The sequence below is a fragment of the Amblyomma mixtum genome, chromosome 2 (genome assembly GCF_055824585.1).
Source record: "Amblyomma mixtum isolate Tamu chromosome 2, ASM5582458v1, whole genome shotgun sequence".
Lineage (NCBI taxonomy): Eukaryota > Metazoa > Arthropoda > Arachnida > Ixodida > Ixodidae > Amblyomma > Amblyomma mixtum.
Window position 1 is genome coordinate 121,611,451 of NC_143013.1, and position 23,483 is coordinate 121,634,933.

Here is a 23,483-nt window from a genome sequence, read left to right on the forward strand (position 1 = left end):
CTCAATGTTTCGAGAACACGTCGAGTAAGACGAAGAGCCAGAAGAAACCAGTAACGCCGAAGTTTAAACTTCCATAGTTGCTTCCTTGGGACTTAGTTGCCACGTTATGATTTTTATATGAAACTATTTTTATGCGTACCACCGCTGCTGTAGCTATCTTGTCCCAAAGAAGGGGACAGGTTTTATTTGTATACCTTGAAAGTAGGCAGAAATGACTGCTTCTAGACTAGCCTTCAGTATGAAAGACCTAATTCTCAAAGGAATCAAACCTGTACGCAACAAAATAACGCAACAAATAACTATACGCAACAAATAACTATACGCAACAAAATAACGGCTCAGTTTAAGAGCGTACAGTTGGCCTGGGAGGTAGCGCCGAAAACGTGGCGAAACAAAAATATTGAACACCAAGCTCGAAGAATCGCTTAGCAGCGGCTTTACGACAATGCTTCGAGCAGAAATCCAATTAAATGCGATCTGGTTATTACTCCATGTTATATGCATACGCTGTCTGATTTTGTTTCGCCTTATTTATCAAATGCAATTGGAGGTTGTTAGCGCTGACACAAGGTGCCGGGTTAGCATGCACCGTCTGCTCCTCTACGCTCCTATTTTTTTACCGCCAAAGGGGACGCGGTGGCTTTGTCAGTAATACCATTTATAACCACGTGGTAACGATGGTGGCGGTGCAGGCCGTTGGGTTTAAACAGAGCAATCATACTCCTCATCAAAACAGTTCTGATGTTCTCTCCATACAAGCAGCAGCTCTAAGTTGGGACGCTCTACCATGGACTTGTAAGAACCAGCTTCGTAGCAGGTGTGAGCCCGTGTTTAGTAGTAGAATGTTAATTTCGAAACAGCGCTGCAGCCGACTTTGCTAAAATATTAAAGAATCAGTTTGTCCTGCTGACTACGGGTAAAAAAAAAAGCGTTTGCAAGAACAGCAGACGACTTCGAGGTCGTTTGCGTATACGTCTGAAAGCCTGCCGACGAAGCAACGAGCTTCTGCAAACAAGGCTGAGGGAAAATGATCAGCCCGTCATAGATTGCGAACACACGCCTTCGAAAGTAATCCCGGAGCGACGCTTACTCTGCAAGGCACTAAGGTTTCGTCTGCGTCAGCAAAAAGAAAAGGAATCTGACAAGAATATAAAAGCACCGCGAAAGCTCACCTGCGTAGTAAGCGCTTATGTGTAGCATTTCACTTGAACTAAAAGCCTTGGTAACTATGCGCCGAGAGGTGCAGTCTTGGTCAAAAGTCTTAAGGCCAAACGCTTTTCGCTCCAGCCGAATAAAAGACCCATTACAACACTATAAAAGAACGAATGACCTTGAAATGCTAGCAGAAGGTTTCTTCTGGATGTAGAGAAGCTACCTGCTTGACTTGTGTTTTGAATGATCCGCTACATGGAGCATTCTAGGAACATTCATTTCGCTGCAGCTGAACGACGTGGCCTTAAGACTTTTCACCAAGACTGTACGTACTTATGCTCTGTTCGTGCACGTTCGCCTAAAATCGTTGAGATCGGAATGCGAATGCTTACTATGCGTGTGGAGTATAGCGAACATCTGAATAAACACCGTGCGCTCAGTGTTAATACAGCAGACATTTGATCGTCTGCTAAACCAGAGACACATGCATCACATGGCGACACTATAAGTGGCGTTGTCACCCAAACATCAACGTTTACCACTTCATAAAGGGTATGAACTACGTAAGTATTTCCCAAACTGGTTACTCGAATGATACCATTCAATCAGAAGCTCATGTGGGAAAGCCAACCAATACAACCTTCAAAAGCGCATTTTCTCGTTCCAAATCTCGAACCACAGCGCCGATTCCGGCATACTAAAATTGAGCTCGCATTCGATGCTGGCGGCTTCCAATTTCGCGATACAATCTTGAACGTTAAAACAATAAATTATGCGGTTAAGGTTTATGGGGCTTTAACGCCCCAAAGCGACTAAGGCCATGAGAGACGCCGTAGTGGAGGGCTCCGGAAATTTCGACCACCTGGGGTTCTTTAACGTGCACTGACATTGCACAGCACATCCATCATTTCGCCTGCATCGAAGTTCGACTAAAACGTTGATTCGTTAACTGTAGTCAATTTGATGTTTTTTAATTGCAGATTGTCAGTCAAATAATATTGGGTTCACCTTACAATTCTCATGAATAGACCGCACTCGCGTGCATTTCACGACTTTCAAAAGAAATCGGCTCCTTTTTTCTGGGTTCAGGAGAAATTACCGAAGTAACTGAACATAAATATCTTGGTGTTACATTAACCAACAACTTAAGCTGGAACACTCACATTTATAACACTTGCTCGTCTGCCTTACGAAAACCTTGTTTGTTGCGCCATAAACTAAAAGATTCACCACTTCAGGTTAAGAGACTAGCATACGAAACTTTTATAAGGACTAAATTGAAATATGCGTGCATTGTATGGGACCCGTATACTCTCACTAACAAAAAAGCACTTGAGCGGATCCAAAGGAAAGCTGTGCGATTCATGTTTTCGCAATACTATTAATCGAACTGCTTCCGTCTCTGCGTTAATCCAGTCGAATTCCATACCAACCCTTCAGTCCCGGCGCAAGTTTGTACGGTTGAAATTCTTATTTTTGTTATTTAACCATAAACTTGGAATAAATTCTTCTCCACATCTTAATCTACAGAACACCAGACAAACCCGATACTCCCACCCCCGTTCTCTAACCCCGTACTTTGCAAAGACTAACTTATTTCAGCACTCTTTCTTTCCGCAAACCCTCAATGACTGGAACAGCTTACCAGCTTCGTGTGTACGGTCTCTTGACCTGATAAGTGACCATTGTTAGTTTGTTTTTAGTTTGTTTTGTTAGTTGCTTTTTCTCTTCCATGCCATTTCGCGCTGCTCGTGTTCTGTTTGCACTTTGCTATTATTGCTCAATTTGTAGACAAGGATCTATCCGCTGGAGGAAGTCTAGCTCGTTGCAGACGATAGTGCTGTGTAATTTCTCTGTAGGTCACCATGCGATCCCTCTCTGTAAAGACCACCTCGCTCGGGTCCGCCCGGAAGGAAAAGCCTCGGACGAACTCGTGGGCCGAGATACCAAGCCATCAACTGGCGCTAGTTACAAACTTACACCTTTCCAAACCCGGCCCTCTGGAGTCTTATGTGCCCAGGGCAATTTTCAGACAAATGCGCAAACTGCGAACTTAGGGCCGCCTTGGACCACATACTATGGGAGTGTCCTCATGCCCCCCAGGAGGGACGAGGTATAAACACAAAAGATCAACGGGAGGCCCTGCTACTGAGCTCCGACCAGGCGACTCAGCTACAACTCGTCCGACTGGCCGAAGCCGCCGCCGTGAGTCAAGACCTTTCAGCCGTCGTCTAGGCGGGTAGCCTTCTTGCTACCCTCTTTCTGTTGGACATTAAAAGTTTTCCTATGCTATCCTATATGCTCAATTTGTGATCTGTTTCTATATTCACTCCTGCTTGGGCCTCACGGCCTGCAGTATGTCAGAAATAAATAAATAAATAAATAAATAAATAAATAAATAAATAAATATCCGAATACATTAACCTGAAACAATCGGTACAACAGGCGCGTTTTCCCACTTAAGAGAGGCAGTGATTAGTGCGGCAGCTCACCTCCACAGATGCGGGCTGAAGCCGGGGCATTTGTCCTTGCAGGTCAGGCAGGGTTGTCCCTCGTCGACTTCGTGAACTAGGACACCCTGCAAAGAGAAGAGAAAAACGGCACTGTGTGAACCACTCTATCGCAACTGTGCAACAGAAGAACCAGCTTTTTTTTATTCTTATTGTAAACAGTGGATAGCTCAGAGCGCACGTCTGGGAATCGTGCGCTTGCGTTTGGCGCAAGTTTCAACCTTTCTCAATCGAGCTTTCGCCCGCCAAAGAGTTGTTTTACTGCGAAAGTATTTATACGCTATGTCGTCAGGGTCGTGTCGCCAAAACGTTTCCGCAAAACGCGTTCGCAGCAGTTGTGACGTCCTCAGAGGAGGTAGCATCAAACGAGTGGTTGTAATCGAAAGAGGATGATGCGATAATGCAACGCAAAAAAATTATGTCAATAGGATGATTAGTTAATTATTTGGAGCCAAAACTTTCGAAGGAACTTCGAAATAGCGCGGACGATGATAAAGTGAGTGGACAGGAAAACAGCCGTGAACGGCAAAATAGTGGGAAAATAGGCAGAACAGTGAAAATAAAGCTTGAAATGAATTGAAATGTATTTGATGAGTGATAATTAGTGGAACAAAAAGTTTCATTCACATAGATTAAATAGTTAATCAATTATCAGCAAAAACTATTGGACGGTTGAACAGGTTAGGTGAGCATATAGGATGTGGACGGGAAAGCAACAACGGCACCAAATTTGAAAAACCAAAATGGCTGATTAAGACAAAAAAACATAAAGTCAGAGTAAATACATCGGTCTTTAATTAAATCATAAGACAGTTACACTAATTCAGTAGTTAAGTGACTTATCAAACAAAAAGAAAATGATAAAGAGAGGCAAGGAGAGGCGACGAGTGCCGAGAAGGTGTCAATGGCATTCTCCCAATCCGGTTCGCCGCAGTGATCTCTAATTTTTAAAATCCAGTTTGCCCACGCCACGAGCAACTACTGCAAGGAATCATTATCACACACAATCCCCTCTTTGTTAAATCGGTTAGAGCAAGAGCCGTTTGATACTTTTTGTAATTCGAATTCTACGATTGTTATTTATGTCGCCTTTACCTACATGACGTGTGCAGTACGTTTTGACGTTCCCATATCATTTGTTTTCAATGACAACTGTTTACTCATCTGCATTCATTTCCGATACCTGATGTATCTTCAATAACTGCTTAAAATGTTCGTGATACTTGTGCGTTCGCTATTCTTTTTTACTTGTGGAAAACTTGTGCAATAGCGGTATCTATATGAATGCCAATTTGTGAGGGGGCAGTACCGCTTCAAGCCGTTGCCACGGATTTTCGTCCCATCTCCTCCATTGAAAAAAAAATAAATACAAGGATTGAATTGAATTGAATTGAATTGAATCTTGGGGGCTTGTGTCGGACAAAGCAGCTTCCGTATCCACGCCTTGAAGGCTTATCTTTTAGTGGCACGAGGCTGCATAGATTTTATCATCATACCCTTCCAATCGAAGTGATGACTGGAGTCGCCTTGGCAAGCAAATTTAACCCTCGATTCAGTTAATGCGTCGAGTTGAGTGACGTGTTAAGTTCTAATGTCTCCTACAGGCTATTTAAGCCGCAGTAATGAGCTATGTGTGCATAATTTGTTGCGGCATTCAGTCGCATTATGGGCTCTTGGTCTTCTAAGCTATTGTATCCCTACATTCGCAGCATTAAGCGCAGCTCTCAGCCACTGCCGGCAACCCCACCCCGAGTAAGCTTTGCAGAAGTCCGTCTCTGCAATCAACTTTCGAAATGCGAGCTTCGCGTTGAAAACTATCTCCAGAGTTTCCGCAGTCATAATGTTGGCTTAAATAGCTCTGCTCCCTTCGTATGCTATCAAAGTCACAGCGTTGGCACACTCCACTGAAGTCGTCTCGAGGCAAAAATAAAAGTGAAAACAGAGAACGTGCCAGTGCCTCTCTGAAAACACTTACAGCTTCGACCGGTATCCTTCCCCTCGATATTAGCGCGCCATGCTCGACTATAGTTTCACAGGGTTCCTCTCGGGCAAAGTCCGTCCGACGTCTTCATACGAGGTACTCGCCACGGGCGCTATATTATGCATGCGTACACGTAGACATGCATCTCCGAATGCGTAATGCGTCTTCCGGCTTCGAGTAATTGGTCCCTGGCATTCCCCGCCATTCGTCGCCGCGACATCTGACTCGAGTGCGCGGCGATGTTTGCCACGAAATATAGCTGGCTGGTCCTAGAGACGAAATGTAATCGCTCGAGACGTGGCCTGTGGGCTGCCCACGTAGGAACCCATTCGCACGTGGCATACTGTCACCAAAGTTTGGCTGCAGTTCTTCATTCCCGAGAGAAGAACGGACGGGTCATGAACGTGGGCAGCGCGAGCGGAATTCCGATACCGCGAAGTAATATGGCGCGGTAGCGAACCATTTCTCTGCAATCCTCATGCTTTCCTCCCACCAACGACGGTTGAACAATGAACGAGGCAGTGAAGTATCTTGCTCAAATAATCAAATTCCAAGACGCTGAGTGAAGAAAGAAAACGGGATTTCGTACGAAAAAGCAGGCCGGGCAGATTGAAATGAATTGAATTGAATTGAAATTTTATTCCGCAACAGAAAAGGAATGTTGCGAGGAGGGCAGGTAAAAAGCTGAAAAAACAGCTTGAGGAGTCCTGACCTCCCAGCATACACAGTAGCGCAGCAGGGAGTGGCGAAGGCGTACACGTCAACATCAAAGCGAGGAAAGGAAAAAAAAATAAACAGGTTATACAAACCAGGTACGCAATTTCTATGAGGAAATCGCGGAAATGTTATTATTTGTTTCAATAAAAAGATTATTTAAAACCGTCGGGAATGAGTATTTCAACATCTGTTTCCCGTAGTTAGTCCGGCATTTGATGACATTCCAGGGTTCCAAATAACGTACAGTCTTTGTCAAAAGTAAGCAGGCTGCATGGTTTGCTTCTAGCTCGTTCAGTGGAGACCTTCGTGCTTCCCTGAAGCTTAAATGGTCGTTAAAGGTAAGGACCGGGGGCCTTCTTACCTTCCAACACCTTTTGATCTTTAGGAAAGCAACAAGGGTTCCACTATACAAGCTAAAAGCAAACCATGCAGCCTGGTTACTTTTGACAAAGACTGTACGTTATAGGTGGTGGTGTTTATCTGCAATCCTGCTATGTTAGTTAATGCATCATTATTCTTTAGTATTCCTTGTTTATAAAGGCGGGATAGTTTTTAATTGTATAGTGATGTAACAGGAACGATATTGTGTTTTTTAAATAGGTCTGCAGTATGGGAGCGATACGGAACATTGCCGACCAGACGTAGGACCCGTTTCTGTAATATTAACAGTTTGCTAATGTTTGTTGCTGTTGTTGTGAACCATATTAAAAAGGCATAGTTTAATGTGGAGGAAAATAAACAGTTATATAAAAGGATACACTGCTTACTACGTAATTTTTTGGCACAGCCCTTAAAAAAATGTCTTTAAACAGCCTATAGACTGTCCATAGAGATTTGTCTATAATGTCTATGGATTTTCTATGGATAAATCCTATAGAAGAGTCTGTAGACAGTACAAACCGTATAGACAATCTATAGATTTATGGCCATACACTTTTACTGGAGTTGTCTATGACAGTCTACAGAAAGAGACAAAAGGAAATATCTAAATGAAGGTAATGAGACTGTAAGAATTCTATAGGCAGTCTACAAACCACTTTTATAAGGGAGGGGCTAAAGAGGTAGCACAATGAAAGTTGAAAGCCAGGTACTGTATAATATAAATGGCTGAATTCTCATCAGCTTCTCGACTTGAACGGATCGGCTTTTGTAAGAGAGTGACAGCGGCGTACGATCTCTAAAAGAGTGACATGAACGTCACACATCGTGCCTAACGTTTGCAGTTGTAACGTTAGCGTACCTGGGCCGACAGCATGCCGTGAGGAGCTAATTAAACATACGTGAGCCAAGAGCGGGTGGTTCTACCTTTTCCCTTTCACTCCCTGTCGCCTGTGCGGCACTGGAACAAAAGTATCAAGCAAATCCGTTGCGCATGATTAGCTTTAAAATTGTAAATGGCGAACTTTGATCCCCGATACCATCGTAAAGATGCGAGGCATGCAAACACTACTGCCCAACGACCACTGAAAACAACTGTGCTGAAGAAAACGGTTTGGTTTTGGTTTATTGGGGTTTAACGTCCCAAAGCAACTCAGGCTATGAGGGACGCCGTAGTGGAGGGCTCCGTAAATTTCGACCACCTGGGGTTCTTTAACGTGCACTGACATCGCACAGTACACTGTGCTGAAGAAAACGTTTAAAAGTTATTATTGTTGCAAAGCTCGAACAAAAATTCCATATATCCCTGTTTCCGCAAAAAAAAAATTGTCTTTTAGTGTCAGAAACTGGCCTTTGTGGAGAGCATGCAAAATCCAAAATAAATGCCAGTGAACAGCGTCACATCTGACCACGAACGCGAGCTAGGTTCGAAAGCTACGCTTTACACACAACAAAATGCTTTCTTTCTTTTTTTTTTCAATTAAAACCAGCGCCAACTACTGCGTTTTATTGAAATACGTCGCTCTCTGTTCAAAGACAAACATTCAAGACAGGTAAGTCGCAACTAAACCTTTTTCGCGAGTATTAACGCACTCTTACGTGAGAGCTAGTGCAGATAAACCACTTTTGCATTTTTTCGCGTTACTGCGGCCCGAATAAAAACACATACAAATCTTCTAACACAGTGAATTGCCACCGAACAAATGACCGCGGCATCCACTCGCGGTGTTTCTTCAAGTACCGCTTCGAGCGTTCACGGTTTTGCCTCTGGTTTAAATGAACAGGAAATTTCTGGTTTGGAGCCCATCACTTTCAGCATCTGTTTTGGCATCAACAACGCCGTCACTTTGGGATGATGTTCGTGTGAGAGAACCAATAAGGGCAGCTAGAAGCATGTCACGCTTATAATTCATTTTTAGTAATCAGTCCAACGTCAATAACGTGCCAAGGAGTGCGCCTACACGACTCTGCAGTCCTCACCTCCCGTCCTCCTATAGAGCGTTGTTACGTGATTGCAATCCGAAGGATATGACAGCATGAGATAATATGATTGAAATAAAGTGTTCAGACGCGAAAGCCGAGGACACCACGCCGTGACGACTTCCGGTGGACGTAACGTCACACCGTTCCCGTGGCTATATCGATGCCAAAATTATACATCTTTCGGGGATCTTAAGTGTTAATTACGCTTAATTACACATCTTCCCACCTAATTTGACACAACTCCGGCGTTTTTCCGACCATTCTGTGACAATTTTCACTATCGCGTGACGACTTCCGGTGGATGTGACGTCACATCGTTCCCGTGGCTATATCGACGTCTGCATTATTTCGACGCACTTTTGACATTTTTGACTTTAATTAATTAACTAATTACTCTACAGTCATAAAACGTGGCTTCTAGGTTTATTTTTACCTCCTCTATCTGAACCAACCATTCGTTTTCTCCTATCGTTTTTAGTTCCAGAGTTAACACGCTGTCAAAGGTGTGACACCCTCTGTTAACGGACGACAGTATGAGCCATTGAAGGCTTTCGCGTTAATTAGAACTGAATAGGATGTGAGTGATCGGCCAGCGTAGCACGAGCGGTCCGCAACGCGGCGCTCCATGCGAGAAATAGTGAGCGCAGAGTGTGAAGGGAGATGTGCAAGTGCGATACGACCACGGAAGAAACAGTGCTCCAGATTTGCGCGCGGCAACGGGGCAGTCGAGCCAGAGGGATTCAATTGGATTAGAAAGAGGTACAGACTGGCACTGATCTTTCCGGCCCTCGACATCATCATCGGAGGAATTTAATTTGCGTAGACAACACTCATCTTCTCCTCTTTGCTGGCCCTGCACTTTCGTGAGGCAACTCTGACCAGATGGAAGCGGCGGCGCTGTCCGGGACATGACGCCACTACGGCGCAGCACAACCGTGACTGGCTTATCGGACAGCGCGCTATTTCTCGCCCTGAATCCGCCACTGAAAACACGAACGCCACGCGGCGTCGTCTCGCGGTTTAGCGCGTGTAGTACGGCGCGTTGGAGAGCGCTGTAGCGATAAGCGTCGGCTCTCGCCGGTAAACGGCTTATCGCGGCCTCAGGCCGCTCATCTAACACCGACGCCACTTTGGCGGCGGCGCGGTCGCTCTGCGTTTACGCATCTGGAGTTAGATGGAGCCCCGCGGCGCGGCCCAACTCTGCGCAAGCACTCGAGGGGTGCCTTTTTTATGGAGTCGACGACCGTTTGTTTGGCAGAGTTTGCTGCAACGCAGAACTGCGCAATGTTGTTATTGGAAGCAATGCTGTATGCAGTTACGTATGCCTGGTTTCATTGAACCTTCTCCACCCGCGAATGCTAAGTGGAACACGGTTGAGACTTCTTTTTTGAGGCGACAGCCTTTAATGGCTCATACTGTCGTCCGTTAGCAGAGGGTGTCACACCTTTGGCAGCATGTTAACTCGGGAACTAAAAGAACGATAGGAGAAAACGAATAGTTTCTTCAGATAGAGGAGGAAAAAATGAACCTGGGAGCCACGTTTGACGACTGTAGCGCAATTAGTTAATAAATTATAGCCAAAATGTCAAAATTGCGTCGAAATAACGCAGACGTCGATATAGCCACCGAAACGGTGTGACGTCACATCCATCGAAAGTCGTTACGGTATAGTGAAAATTGCCACAGAATGGCCGGGAAAATGTCGAATTTGTGTCGAATTAGATGGAGAAATGTGTAATTAAGCGTAATTAACTCTTATGATCCACGAAAGATGTATAATTTGGGTGTCGATATAGCCACGGGAACGGTGTGACGTCACATCCACCGGAAGTCGTCACGGAATAGTGTCCTCGGCTTACGCCTCTCAACACTTGAGTTGCCGAGGTGTACCTCACAATTTTTCTGTCGTCTCGTTTTAGTACACCTTTTTCTTAAACAAGAGGCTAGTATGATATGTTACGGATACGTGTAAAAGCAAAAAAAAAATGCTAATTTGTGGTTGACGTTACGCATCCGTATGAATGCTGATGCCGCGGACGGCACCGCGAACGCAAGCAACGACAGCTGTAGACATGCAGGCGGGAGAAAGTAGCAAGAGAAAAGGCAGCAACCAGCTACCTAGTAGTACAACACACCCAGGAGACACCGAGGAAAGCGCAATATGCCAGGACTACTCTGAAAGCGGTCATTTTTCTTTTCCTGCACAAGACAAGCAGGATTACGAGTTCAAGGGTATTTGCTTCATTTGTCTTCGGTACCCTTCCTCGCACTTCGTACGAATTTCATGTTCTATTTCCTTATTTTTTATTGATACATAGTCCTTTCTTTATTTCTTTTGTCGAGCTATGGCGCAGGACAAGCCGCTGTCCACAGGTGATCTTTTTTCGTTCCGTGCATTTATTCGCACTCATTGCCAATCTTGGCACCAACAACGGTACACTGCAACGTTTTGGGCGAGTTGGTTACCTACATTCATTATTACAGCGCAACGACGGCACAAAACAAGAGAGGGACACAACAGCGCTGACTGTCAACTAAATTTTATTCGAGATAAGTAGGGTTTTTATACCACCTTGTGATCACAACAGGAAAAAAACACACAAGAATATCTACAGGCATGCGCAAGGGTACAAGAACGGCGGTTAGCCGGCATATCTTATAATCATAGAAGCTTCTATGATTATAAGATAGCAGGACGAGTGCATAAGCGCACCATCAGTGGAATTGACCCAGAAAGAGATCAAATACCTAGAATGTGAAATCTGACACGTGCCGGCTAACCGCCGTACTTGTACCCTTGCGTATTCCTGTAGCTATTCTAGTATGTTTTTTTCCTGTTCTTATCGCCAGGTGGTATAAAAACCCTGCTTATCTCGAATAAAATTTAGTTGACAGTCAGCGCTGTTGTGTCCCCCTCTTGTTCTGTGCCGTCATTGTGCTGTAATAATGAATGAAGAACGGCACACTGCAAACAATAGCAAGGAAACATGAAACATACGGACCAACGCCACTTCTTTGCGTCTACAGTGCTGGCAACAATTTCCGCGAACGAGAGCTGCTTTTCCTCAAAACACATACACTATCACGTCAAACAAATCGTTTTTGCCCGCTTAGCGGAAGAGTAGACCTCCTGATATTACCTTCAATAAATTCCTCTGTTCCTATCTCTCTCTCTCTCTCGAAAAGGACTTTACTGATTCTAAATTCTTAACCGAAGTGCATGCGGGCAATAAAGACGCATTCCTGTATGGTCTCTTCAATTATTTGAAGAAAAAAAAACACTTCATTAAGCGATCGCGCAGTAACAGTGTTTCAGGCAACTCAACTGTTGGAGGTGGTACTATATTGTAAATGCACTGGACCTGGTACTGTTGCGCGAAATATGTTAGAGAATGTCGCTTGCGCCATACGTATTCAAATTTAGTGTTATACTCGCGCTCGTAAACTATCAGATTACTACAGCCACGCATTATGATTTCGCCACTACGAGGTTAAGCGCAAAACAGTTACCTTCGATATAATTAATGTAAAGCATGCCGCCGCGGTGGCTCAGCGGTTATGGTGCTCGGCTGCTGACCCAAAAGACGCGGGTTCGATCCCGGCCGCAGCGGCTAGAATTTCTTTGGAGGAGAAATTCTAGAGGCCCGTGTACTGTGCGATGTCAGTGCACGTTAAAGAACCCCAGGTGGTCGATATTTCCGGAGCCCTCTACTACGGCGTCTCTCATAGCCTTAGTCGCTTTGGGACGTTAAACCCCATAAACCGAACCGAACCGAACCGGAAAGCATGTGTCACAGTGTAGGATAATTAATGATACACAACGTCATCTTCTCATTTCCATCAAGCGCGGCTCTTATCTGATAGGAGTGGCCCCAACCGAATAAAGTGGAGATAGCAAAGCCGTTATCTAGAGTGAGTGCTGCCCCGCGCATGTGGAGCACTCGACGAGGTATCACAAGAGGCGTATAACGCGCCGTGTATAGCGCGCAACTCGTGCGTAGAAGACCGTCCGGTGGCCATGCGAGTGATGGGCGCCTGTGTGGTAGGGTCGTTCATCGCCAAACGCAGGGGCCGCCATGCTTATATTCAAGTGATCTGCTGCAGAATCTAGACACGGAAGATCAAAGCTGTACAGCACCCATCCACCACCATCGTCATCAGCCTAACTACGTCCACAGCAGGAGAAGAAAAGGCCTCTCTCATACCTCTCCAATCAACCCTGTCCTGTGTCAGTTGTGGCCGCCTTATTCCCGGAAGCTTTCTGATCTTATCCGCCCATCTGACTTTCTGCCTCCACTTCCTAGGTTTGGTCTGGTTTGGTTTGTAAGTTGTTGAGGAAAGGAAATGGCGCAGTAACTATCTCACATATCTTGGTGGACTTTTCAACCACTTTAAACTTGGAATAAAACCACACTGACGCAAATAATTTCACATAGACAAAAGAGACGCACGTGGTTGGCGCCTGTCCGTTGTCTCCTCGTCTCTTTTGTCTATGTAAAATTATTTGAGCCAAGGTGGTTTTATTCCAAGTTTCAAGAAGCTAAACCAACTATCCCGGCAACATGCCTTACTGAGATCCCAACCGCGCCGTAAGCGATAGGGATAAAGGAGGGAGTGAGAGAAGAAAGAGAGAAAGAGGTGCCGTAGTGGAGAGCTCCGGAGTAATTTCGACCACCTGGAGATCTTTAGCGTGCACTGACGTCGTGCAGCACACGGGCGCATTTTGCGTTTCACCTCCGCGGTCGGGTTCCAACCCGGGTACCCCGCCTCAGTAGCCGAGCGCGCTAACCACTAAGCTTCCCTTCTCTTAGAATCCACTCTGTTATCCTCAGCTACCTTCCGTTATCTTGCCTCCGGATTATATGCCCTGCCCAAGCCCATTTCTACTTCTCGATTTCTAGTTGGATGTCATTAACTAGCGTTTGCTCCCTGATCAACTCTACTCCTTTGCTGCCGCTAACTTTGAACCTGCCTTTTTCTTTCGAGTAGCTCACAGCACTCTTCGCAGCTTAATTTCAAGCCTTCAAGATTATGCCCCATAGCCTAGGCGAGTAAAGGCGTGATATCACTACTGTATCCGTACGTTAACTTGTTAGCTTGTGTGTGCCGCCTTCACCACCTAGACCGTGTCCCATCTGAACGAAACCGCACAACCCTAAGCTAGTTTCCTAGCACCTGCGAAGGAATGTGTGGAATTGAGAGGAGGAAGTGAAGCAGGTGCAGAGGAATGCAAAAGAATGGCGTGAGGCGAACACGTGGCTGCCACGTGAAACACGTAACCGCGATGAAGTGCGACACGTGACGAGAGAGAGAAGAAGGCTGCGAAGGATTGTGGGCAGTGGGTAAGGCCCCACCTTGAGCCTTGAGGTAAGGCCTTGGGTCGAAACAGAAAAAGTGCCCATCCGTACCGATAGCTTCCCCTCGCAGACAATTAAATTTTTATGCGTCGAAAATCAGAATAAAATCGCTTTATTTACAGCGCACTGCCTGTTTTTCATGGATTGCCCAGCCTTACACTCACAAAAAACAAAAGAATGGCTAGGGTTCAACGTGGCTTGAACCTAGTTATGCGAGCGAAAGCTCTGTTCGGAATAGTCACCACTGTCTCAAATCAAATGTCAAGGTCAAGATCAAGGTCAGAGGTCAAGGGCTGGTACAAAATGGTAATAGTCATATGATCACGTGGTCATACTGCCATAGCTTGGACCGTACCACCACGCACTTAAGTTCGGTTTACCCTTGTGAGGCATTTAAGGTTATTGCCTCATCCACATCGAAATCGAAAAATGTACCCCAGGAGTAGAGTTCTTGCTCTAAAAAAAAAATCAAGCGATAAGGCCAGTCCCGTTGTTGTCTCGTCCTTGTCTCTCTTGCGCTACGTTTAAGAGAAACTAGAACCATCTGGCCCAAGCAAAGCATTTTTTGCGATAGCGTGTTCATATCAGAATTAAAGCTCCCCTGTAAGTGACTGCATTTTCGGGTTTCATATCGTGAACATACACACCTTGTAGGCGTGCCGTACTCCACATTCATAAACAGTTCGATGGGGAGCAGAGCGACAAGTTTTAGTATCCGAATGGCAAACTTCGCTTATTACAAAGCCGCGCATGTTGGCTACAGGGATGTTCCATGTAAAATTTAGAAACCATAAATTCCCAAAACCATTTATAAGGCTCAAGCTTTATGCATGTCTCACATGCATAAAAATGGTAAACGTGCACTAATAAATTCTGCAGAAATTGAGTGACATCAATTTCTAGTTGTTTCAACCATTGGTTTTACAAAAAAAAAAGAGAGGGATAGGCATTTCTAGTAATGAATTCATAAAAAAAATAGGGAAATAAGGTACGTACCCGTACCTCAGTTTTCTTTCTTTTTTCTAAATTACAATAGAATTGAAAATTGCTTGAATAAATACTATGAGGCACTTAACTGAAGGAAAAGGCTGCAAAGCACAACAGTTTTTCAAAGTTTATTCTTCCCAACAAACTAGGCCCTCCCGAACTGTACACCCATGCATAAATAACATATAGAAACCGAGGAGGTCTATTAGCTAAATATAAAAGCACGCTGAATGGTTTGTTTGATAGTTGAATGGCCCTGAGCAAGCAAAAATACGGTGCGTAAGTGCGCCGTTGTCCGTTTGCCGGTACTTCGAGTAAGCGGGAACACGCGTCCCGCTGTCCTATAAAGGGTTAATTTACTTAATAAATCGCTATTTTTTTCCGTAACTTACCCGCCACAGGTTGGAAAATCGCTGACCGTTGCACTGTGTTATACTATTACATTTCTTCACGGAAGACACATGCACATTCATAACAGAGGAACTCAAAGCCGCGAGCGCAATAGTAAACACTGCGTCATAGCCCTCGAAATGGCAAGGAAGGTCCCAGCAAAACGGTTTAGGTGTACACATCCCGAAACATTACGGGGGCAACAGTCTGTATGTATAGTACACGCTACGTAAACTGCGTCCCTGATGTGATCACTACACATGACGAGTGAGCGAAGGAGAGGTAAGAAGCAGACGGGTAAAAGAAGAACATAGGATGGGGCACGAGTGCATGATATACGAGCGATAAAATGTGTGCACACTATTTCCTCAAGTGCATGCGGTCGTCGCGAGCCTTTCACACAATCGCAGCGAGTGCGAGACAAGGACGCGGAGCGCATCGGTCAAACGTGCGCCATTTATGTTGGTCGAACATCAGGAGCGCATGCTAGAACACTTTCGGCATCGGGCCGACCTTGAAGCTTTTTCAACACGGTCGAGATGTCAAAGCGAGGCAAGACAGCGCCTAAGAGGTGCAGAAACAGTATCTACGTGAACTCAAGTGTCGTCTCCATGCCGTGGAATCGACAGCGGTCCGTAGCAAAGAAAGCTGAACGTAATGCCCTTCCTGTCTCGCCACTCCTCAGTACCCCCCCCCCCCCCCCCTCCTCCCTTCCCTCCCTGCGATTGCGCGTAGCTGCCCACTGCGCCCCACGTTGATTATGTGGCCCTTGTCAGCTTTGTGGAGGATCACCCTTCTGCAAGCTTGATTTGACCGTCATTAAAGTGGTCGTTCAATGTTTATTGGACCGCTATGGCTACGCGAGCTTACAGCCATTGAAAGGAAGAAAGCTGAACTCGCTGAGCGCGCACGGCAAATTTAAGAGAGTTTCAAACTGGGCTAGTTGATTGTACTCAATGTCTTTCATTCCTGCGCTTTTGAGAACACTTAAAAACAAGAAGGAAACATGACACTAGCAACAACCTTCTTTGACGTGTGACTATAATAACGTAAATACGGCAACGTGGCAGCCGATCATTCATTTATGTAATACGCGTTGTACGGGAATTAGCAGCGGATATATGCTTCGCTGTGAGAACAAAAGGAGGGTGAAATGCCCTGTTTATACGGAGATGACCACACAATGCGGATTATTGGTTTCCACTGCATTCAATCCTACCGTTGTGTGCAAAGGCTTCTTTCCCTGCCCAAAGTCTCACGGCTCACGGTAGAACAGAGTCTATTGGCCGAGTTACCACGGCATTGCGTGAACAGCCCGTACACGAACGAAGCGAAGACACAGACGGACAGCAACAGCAGTCTGTGCGTTCTACCTTTTTACTAAAGTTGGTGTCCGCGCTGTTCATCAAAGTAGAATTTTTTTTCTTAAGTGGTTATGGTGCTCGGCTGCTGACCCGAAAGACGCGGGTTCGATCCCAGCCGTGGCGGTTGAATTTCGATGAAGACTAAATTCTAGAGGCCCGTGTACTGTGCGAGGTCACTGCAGGTTAAGAACCCCAGGTGGTCGAAATTTCCGGAGCCCTTCACTACGGTGTCCCTCATAGCCTTAGTCGCTTTGGGACGTTAAACCCCAATAAACCAAACCAAACCTTTAAGTGCTCAGAAACTGCACACTGCGATCGCGCCCCAACGCTGCCAACGGTGCGTAGCTCTACACTGACACATAAGGTCGGTACATTAAAGGTGCACTGAAGCGGACTCTGAACTCGCCTTGTTACCGCTGGAACTCGATCTACACGTTCCGCGCATTCTTAGAAACTCCGAACTATTTTCCTATGCAGCCGACTTCCATAATTTAAATCGGATTGAACGTCCCGGCTCCAGCCCTTTTTTCGAACTCATCGCAGACGGTAGGAGGCGTCAACCAACCTTCCAGCCAGTCCCGTGACGGCTTGCTGCTCCGCCATCGGCGTAGTGATACGTAGCGATCGGCGAAAGCAAAGAGTCCACGCGTATATTTATTCCCGTGGGCCTAATTTGCGACTTTGTAGCCTCTGACTGGATCTATTTATTCACGGAAACTTAAAAAACAAAATAAAAGCGAAAGCGAAACCTCCACGCGACTGCCTGAAAGGCATTCCACGCATTAGTTGACTTCTCCTACCGTCTGCGGCGAGTTCAAATAAAAGCGGGAGTCGGGACGCTTAATCCGATTTAAGTTAGGGAAATCGGACGCACAGGACAATAATTCTAAATCTCTAAGAATGCTCGGAGCGTGTACATCCATTTCTCGCGGTGAAAAGACGAGTTCAGGTTCCTCTACAGTGCACCTTTAAACGAAAGCAGCACGAAAGGCCGACACAGCAGTGACCCACAGAGAAGGCAGAAACTACAAACTTCAGCAGTTACCCATCTCTCTCCCCCAGAAAAAAAAAAGTAATAGACAAGACAAGGGTCAGTGGCGTTCGCTCTGATAAGTCTCTGCTCCCGAGCCTCCGCACAGCCCACTGCCCTCGCTTTCACCACGATGCATGGCGCCGGCACACGACCTTACATCAAGCTGGCACTTCTGGTGCGTGATCTCTGCCGTCTGCGCCGCCGCCGGCCGGACCCGTAAAACGTGTTCCTCGCCCACCCGAGGAGAAGCCGTGCCTCCCCCCCGCGTTCGATGGACGAACGCTGCCGCGTAAACAGGAACTCGCCGGCGTCCACAACGCGACGCGCAACAGGCATCGACCACCGCGGCCCGCACGCGGTGGTGGAGACTGCGCGCTGCTCACATGCATGCATGCAACCGAGTCGCTGGCTGGTTCGTCTGCACCGGGAGCAACCTGTTTTTCGCCGACAGCTCGGGCTGATTCGTCTGCGAGCACCATCGCTCGATCATCCCCCGCCTCGTACGCGTGCACTTCGCGCGACAACGAGATATGCCCTCGCTCTCTTTCTGTTTCTAGTGCACGGTTTCTTCTTTCAGTCCCATCTTCATCCCTTTCCTTACGGCGCGGTTGAGGCTTGTTTACGGTTTGTGGTTTACGGGGGTTTAACATTGCATAGCGACTAAGGCTGTGAGGGACGCCGTAGTGAAGTGCTCCGGAAAATTTCGACCACCTGGGGTTCCTTAACGTGCACTGACATCGGACAGTACACGAGCCTCTAGAATTTCGCCACGATCCAAATTCGACTGCCGCGGCCGGTATCGAACCCGCGTCTTTCGGGTCAGCAGCCGAGCGCCGTAACCACTGAGCCACCGCGGCGGCTGCGGTTGAGGCATCCACCGAGAAATGAGACAGTTACTGCACCATTTCCTTTCCTAAAAATAAAATCACTAATCGTTTAAGTGCTGCCATTTCACTCTTAAATACGGGCCTGCGTGGAGGTAGTATGAAGTATGAGCCTGCATGGAGGTAGTATGAAGGACGTCAGTGATACGCCAGCGGAAAATGACTAAATAAATAATGTGGTGTGTAGTGAGACCTGAAGGCCACATTAAACATAAAACATACAGTAGTGATCTGATGGACTTGCTGCTTTTGTCAGCGGTGCTGCAGCCGAATACTGTGTATCGTTGTCTATATCCCTTTTTTGAGCAGCTCACTTATTTTTCGTACGTTTCCTATGGTTCTACCTCTCTGAGATGTTTTAGACACACCAAATAATACTTGATGTTATAAGCTTGCGTCCCTTACAGCGAACCGTACAGCTCCTTAATGAACGTATACCTGACAGTTATAAACGCTACTTCCAACGTTAGCAATCTTTTTGATAGTTCGTCAAAACAAGCTAATCGCGACCTTGAATGCGGTGGACACCACATGGAATATAGCAATATTATGCAGGTATGACACACAGACACCACAACGCACGGGCTTACGGGGCACACTCAGTGCGCACATTCGTACATTGCAGACAGAAGGCACCGAATGAAGGTACCATCAGGATTGTTCAAGACAATTCTTGCACTACTGCGCCATCACTCTTCCTGCAAAAGTGGCCACCCAAGTTCCAGACTAGTCCGTCAGCGAATGCCACACTTCTGCGCCGGCCGGGATGAACTGATGAACTGGGTTGAATCTAGTCCCTTTCTCAATAAAGAAGGCTCCGCTTTCTTTATTTATCAATTTTTTTAAATAAATTTTCAGCGGTATTCTCCGCACCCGCTTATTTGTTTCTGAACTAATATCAAGCCCGGGTGGCCTGTAGGATTTTCTTTTTTTTAAATTAAGAGGACACTTCTAAAACCACGGGTTTTACGGGGTTAAGTGGAAATAGTACCAGCACAAAACTTGCAAGCAAACTTGCAACGCGGCTTCTTGCAAGACGCGAATGTGGCGAATGCTTGGATCTTTGGATCTCCTTGGATCTGCTTGGAAAGCTTTTCTTCGCCTTGTTAAAGGGTCACAAAACAGTGGTTTAGATCTGGTTGAACCTGGAGGATTGCGAAAGCAACGAGGAGAGAGAGAGAGAGGCGATGGAGAGCGCACGGCAGCGGCGGCGGCCCCGGCACGATAGCTATGCGCCGCTACTGCGCATGCGCAACTGGCGAGCGTGACAGCGCCACCTCTGAGTCACCCGCGCAGCGACAGTGGCGGCGCACCAGCTGTGCGCCGTGTGACGTCACTGCTCCTCGCGCATGCGCAGTATGGCCTTTCCTCAGCTCCGCGAAATGGTTCGCCGACTCGCATAGTGTTGCTTTCGCAAAAAAAATAAATACACATGGAGGCCTGATTCCATTATGTGTTGGCAATGCGAGAGCATCAGCAGCGGTTTATGCCATTACTGGAACTAACGTCAGTTCCGGTCTAGTGACAATTCCCTCCAGCCAACAAGAGTGCCCCCGTCTAGTACGTCCCTTCCCTCCAGCCAGCGGCAATGCTCCGCTTTGGTGACGCCGCTACCAATCAGTCAATTGGAGACTTTTATGACCAACGACTCATTTCGGCCCCACGGGGCTTCTAGTTCTAGAGCATTTAAAGAAATGGGCCAGGCATAATCTAAAGATACACAGTGAAAAAAAAAAGAGCAGTTCTTCGCTCCACTCACAGATACAGATGACAGATGGAGAAATGCAGTGTGGTGAAAATTTGAGCGAGATTTTTCGCCAAGATTGCGAAACGATGCGCATATCGTGAACACCAGGGGAATTTGCCCTTCTTTAGCTCAGTGCGCCTAACTCCTCGAGGCATTATGCTACATTCGGCACGCTAAAGGAAAAGTTTTCGGCTCACAACTGAGCCACGTACAGCAAAATAAGCAGCTCTTAGCCGGGAGAAGCTCAACACTAGCTGAGGCTATTTTAACTTGGAAGGCACGAAGACTCTTCTCCAGAAGTGTTAATGAACCTCCCGCGTGTCTCCTCTCCAGAGATAATATTGGTGTGTTCTTGTCTCCATCTCAGTTTTCTTGTTCGCGTTTAATTCGTTGCTGATAGTACAGACATGCGGACTATATGTACGTGTAGAGCCCAATTAATGTACGGCCAGTTAAATAATATTGACTATTTAACTTTTCATTTCTAAATTTAGCACTCAAGGTTTCATTGCGAAATCCAAAGCCGTCAACATTAAAGGCGAGCTCAGCTTTGAAATATTCAGAATCGTTATTGTGCCTCAAAACATCGAGTTTCAAAAATACGCTTTTGAATGCCCCGTTTCGCACAGGTATAAAATGGTGTCTTTCGTGTTTATAATGCCGAAGAAACACAAATGGTGGACGTGTATTCAGTTATGTAGAAGAAATTAACATGATTTTGGCAACGATACCACGCGCAGCATAGCCATTCCATCAACGTCAAACGCAGGAAAGCCAACCCAACGAGCTTTCAAAAGCTTGTTTTTGCTCTCGATACTTCGAACCACAGTGCCAAATCTGAAAATTTAAAAACTGGTTTCAACTTCAGTGTTCAAATTTGATTTGCAATACAATCTTGAGCTTTGAAATAAAAAGTCTATTTTTCAATTTTAATTCATTAGACTTTTATTAATAGAGCTCACTCATGTACATAATGTCCGCCTTGCTATAGAATCCGCCTGCGCAGGCCGCACAGATGTACATCACACTATAAAAATATGTAAACATAAAAAAATCACCCTATATATAAATGTTTGCCAATGAATAATTACTCCCTCATAACAAATTTACTCCTCCTTGGGGGATTCCTTTAAGCATTCGACCAACACTGTTCCCACTTCGAGTTATAGATCATTTCGCTCTCGCCCTACCATAAGCATGTGTCCCGGTTAGCTCAATTGGTAGAGCGACTGCTCCGGTGAAGCGGTGGTCCCGGGTTCGAACCCCGGATCAGGACGAATTCTTCTTTAAGTGCGAAGTTTTTGATATAGCTGAATAGCTTTCCTTTGTAGCCGTATGGTTGCGCTTGGGTGGACGTCAATGAGTAATTAATCCCTTATTACAAATCTACTCCACCTTGGGAGATTCCCCTAAAAACAGTTGACTGAAATCATCATAATCATGAGCCTGACTACACTCACTGCAGGGCAAAGGCTTCTCCCATGTCTCTACAATTAACCCTATCCTTTGCCAATTGCGGGCACCCTATCCCCGCAAACTTCTTGATCTCATCCGCCCACCTAACTTCCTGCTGCCCCTGCTACGCTTGCCTTCTCTTTGAATCAACTCCATTACCCTTGAGGCCCAGCGGTTATCTTGCCTTCGCATTACATGCCTTGCCCAAGCCCATTTCTTCCTCTTGATTTCAACTAAGATGTCATTAACCCGCGTTTGTTCCCTCATCCACTCCGTCCTCTTCCGATCTCTTAACGTTACAGCTCTCATTTTTCTTTCCATACTCGCTGCGTCGTCCTTAACTTAAACTGAACCCTCTTTCTTAGCCTCCACGTTTCTGCCCCATAGGTGAGTACCGGTAAGATACAGCCGTTGTATACTTTTCTCTTGAGGGATATCGCTAAACTGCCATTCATGATCTGAGGGAGCCTGCCATATGCGCTCCACCTAATTCCTATCCTCGTTATTTCCCTCTCAAGATCCGTATCAGCTGTCACTACCTGGCCTGAATAGACATATTCTCTTACTACTTCCAGCACCTCGCTACCAATTGCGAACTGCTGTTCCCTTGCTAGGCTGTTGGACATTGTTAGACTGTCGACCGAAATAAGCTGCAGCAACGCTCCTGGTAATGCCGCATTAATAGCAAGCCAACTGTTACACGAGAAAGAGCCCTCTGCGTAAGCTTCTAAGACCTCTATACCAGGTAACAAAGCGGGTATTGGTGGTACCGCTGCTGCAGCAACCGACGACATCTCTTAGGCGGACAAGGTTCCTGCCATGCACGACTATTCTTTCAATCTATTTCTCTCAACTACCATCTGTCTGCAGGCGGTGGTGATAATGACCCAGTTGGAGACACTCGAAAGGCCTGTGCACTCTCCTCCTCTTTTTTTACCTTTTCCACTTTAGTGCTATTATTTCCTCAACCGCAGTCGGGGTCGCGTCGATGCAAGCAGCCTCGCGCTGCTCCTCCACTTCCAATACTGGAACCTAAAAGGAGTGGGTTCGAATGCTACCCAAACCCGGTAAAAAATCGAGGGTTAAGGAGGTTGCAGCCGGTGTTGGTTGCAAACGCCCCCAGGAAGTGCTGGGAACTATGGAGGAGGCGAAAAAAAAGACAATGCGAAAAGAAGAATAACTAGCGGAGGGGGAGGATACCGAGCAAATTCCGCAGCCACGCTTTCTTCCTCGAGCTGAGGCACCGGCCTCAGTTGCAAGTGTGGAGTCGCTGCTACCGCACAGGGACCAGAGTTCCGGCCTCCGAAAGAATAAATCTTTTTAATTCGATAGTCTCTAGGATGTCGCCTTGCAAAAACCACCTGGTTTCTCCCTAAAAAAATTCCCTCATTGGTCGAGAGTGTCGTGACGACACCAGAACCAGAAACTTTGGAAATCTGAGGAATAGAATGTTCGAGTACCTTCTACTTGATTACCTTAAGGGATTAACTAATCGACCCAGTCTTCCATCTTAAACCATTCAATAATTTCCGATAATGGAACTTA

The 23,483-nt window shown here is 46.2% G+C and overlaps 1 protein-coding gene across 1 annotated transcript in view; it reads right to left on the bottom strand.

Annotated features, from left to right (window-relative positions):
* Lmpt (four and a half LIM domains protein limpet) overlaps positions 1–23,483 on the bottom strand; it is a 277,389-nt gene that overhangs the window by 237,396 nt on the left and 16,510 nt on the right. Inside the window, exon 2 of the mRNA XM_089572504.1 lies at positions 3,645–3,730. Coding sequence (XP_089428630.1) covers positions 3,645–3,730 — 86 coding nt within the window. The remainder of the gene's footprint in view (positions 1–3,644; positions 3,731–23,483) is intronic.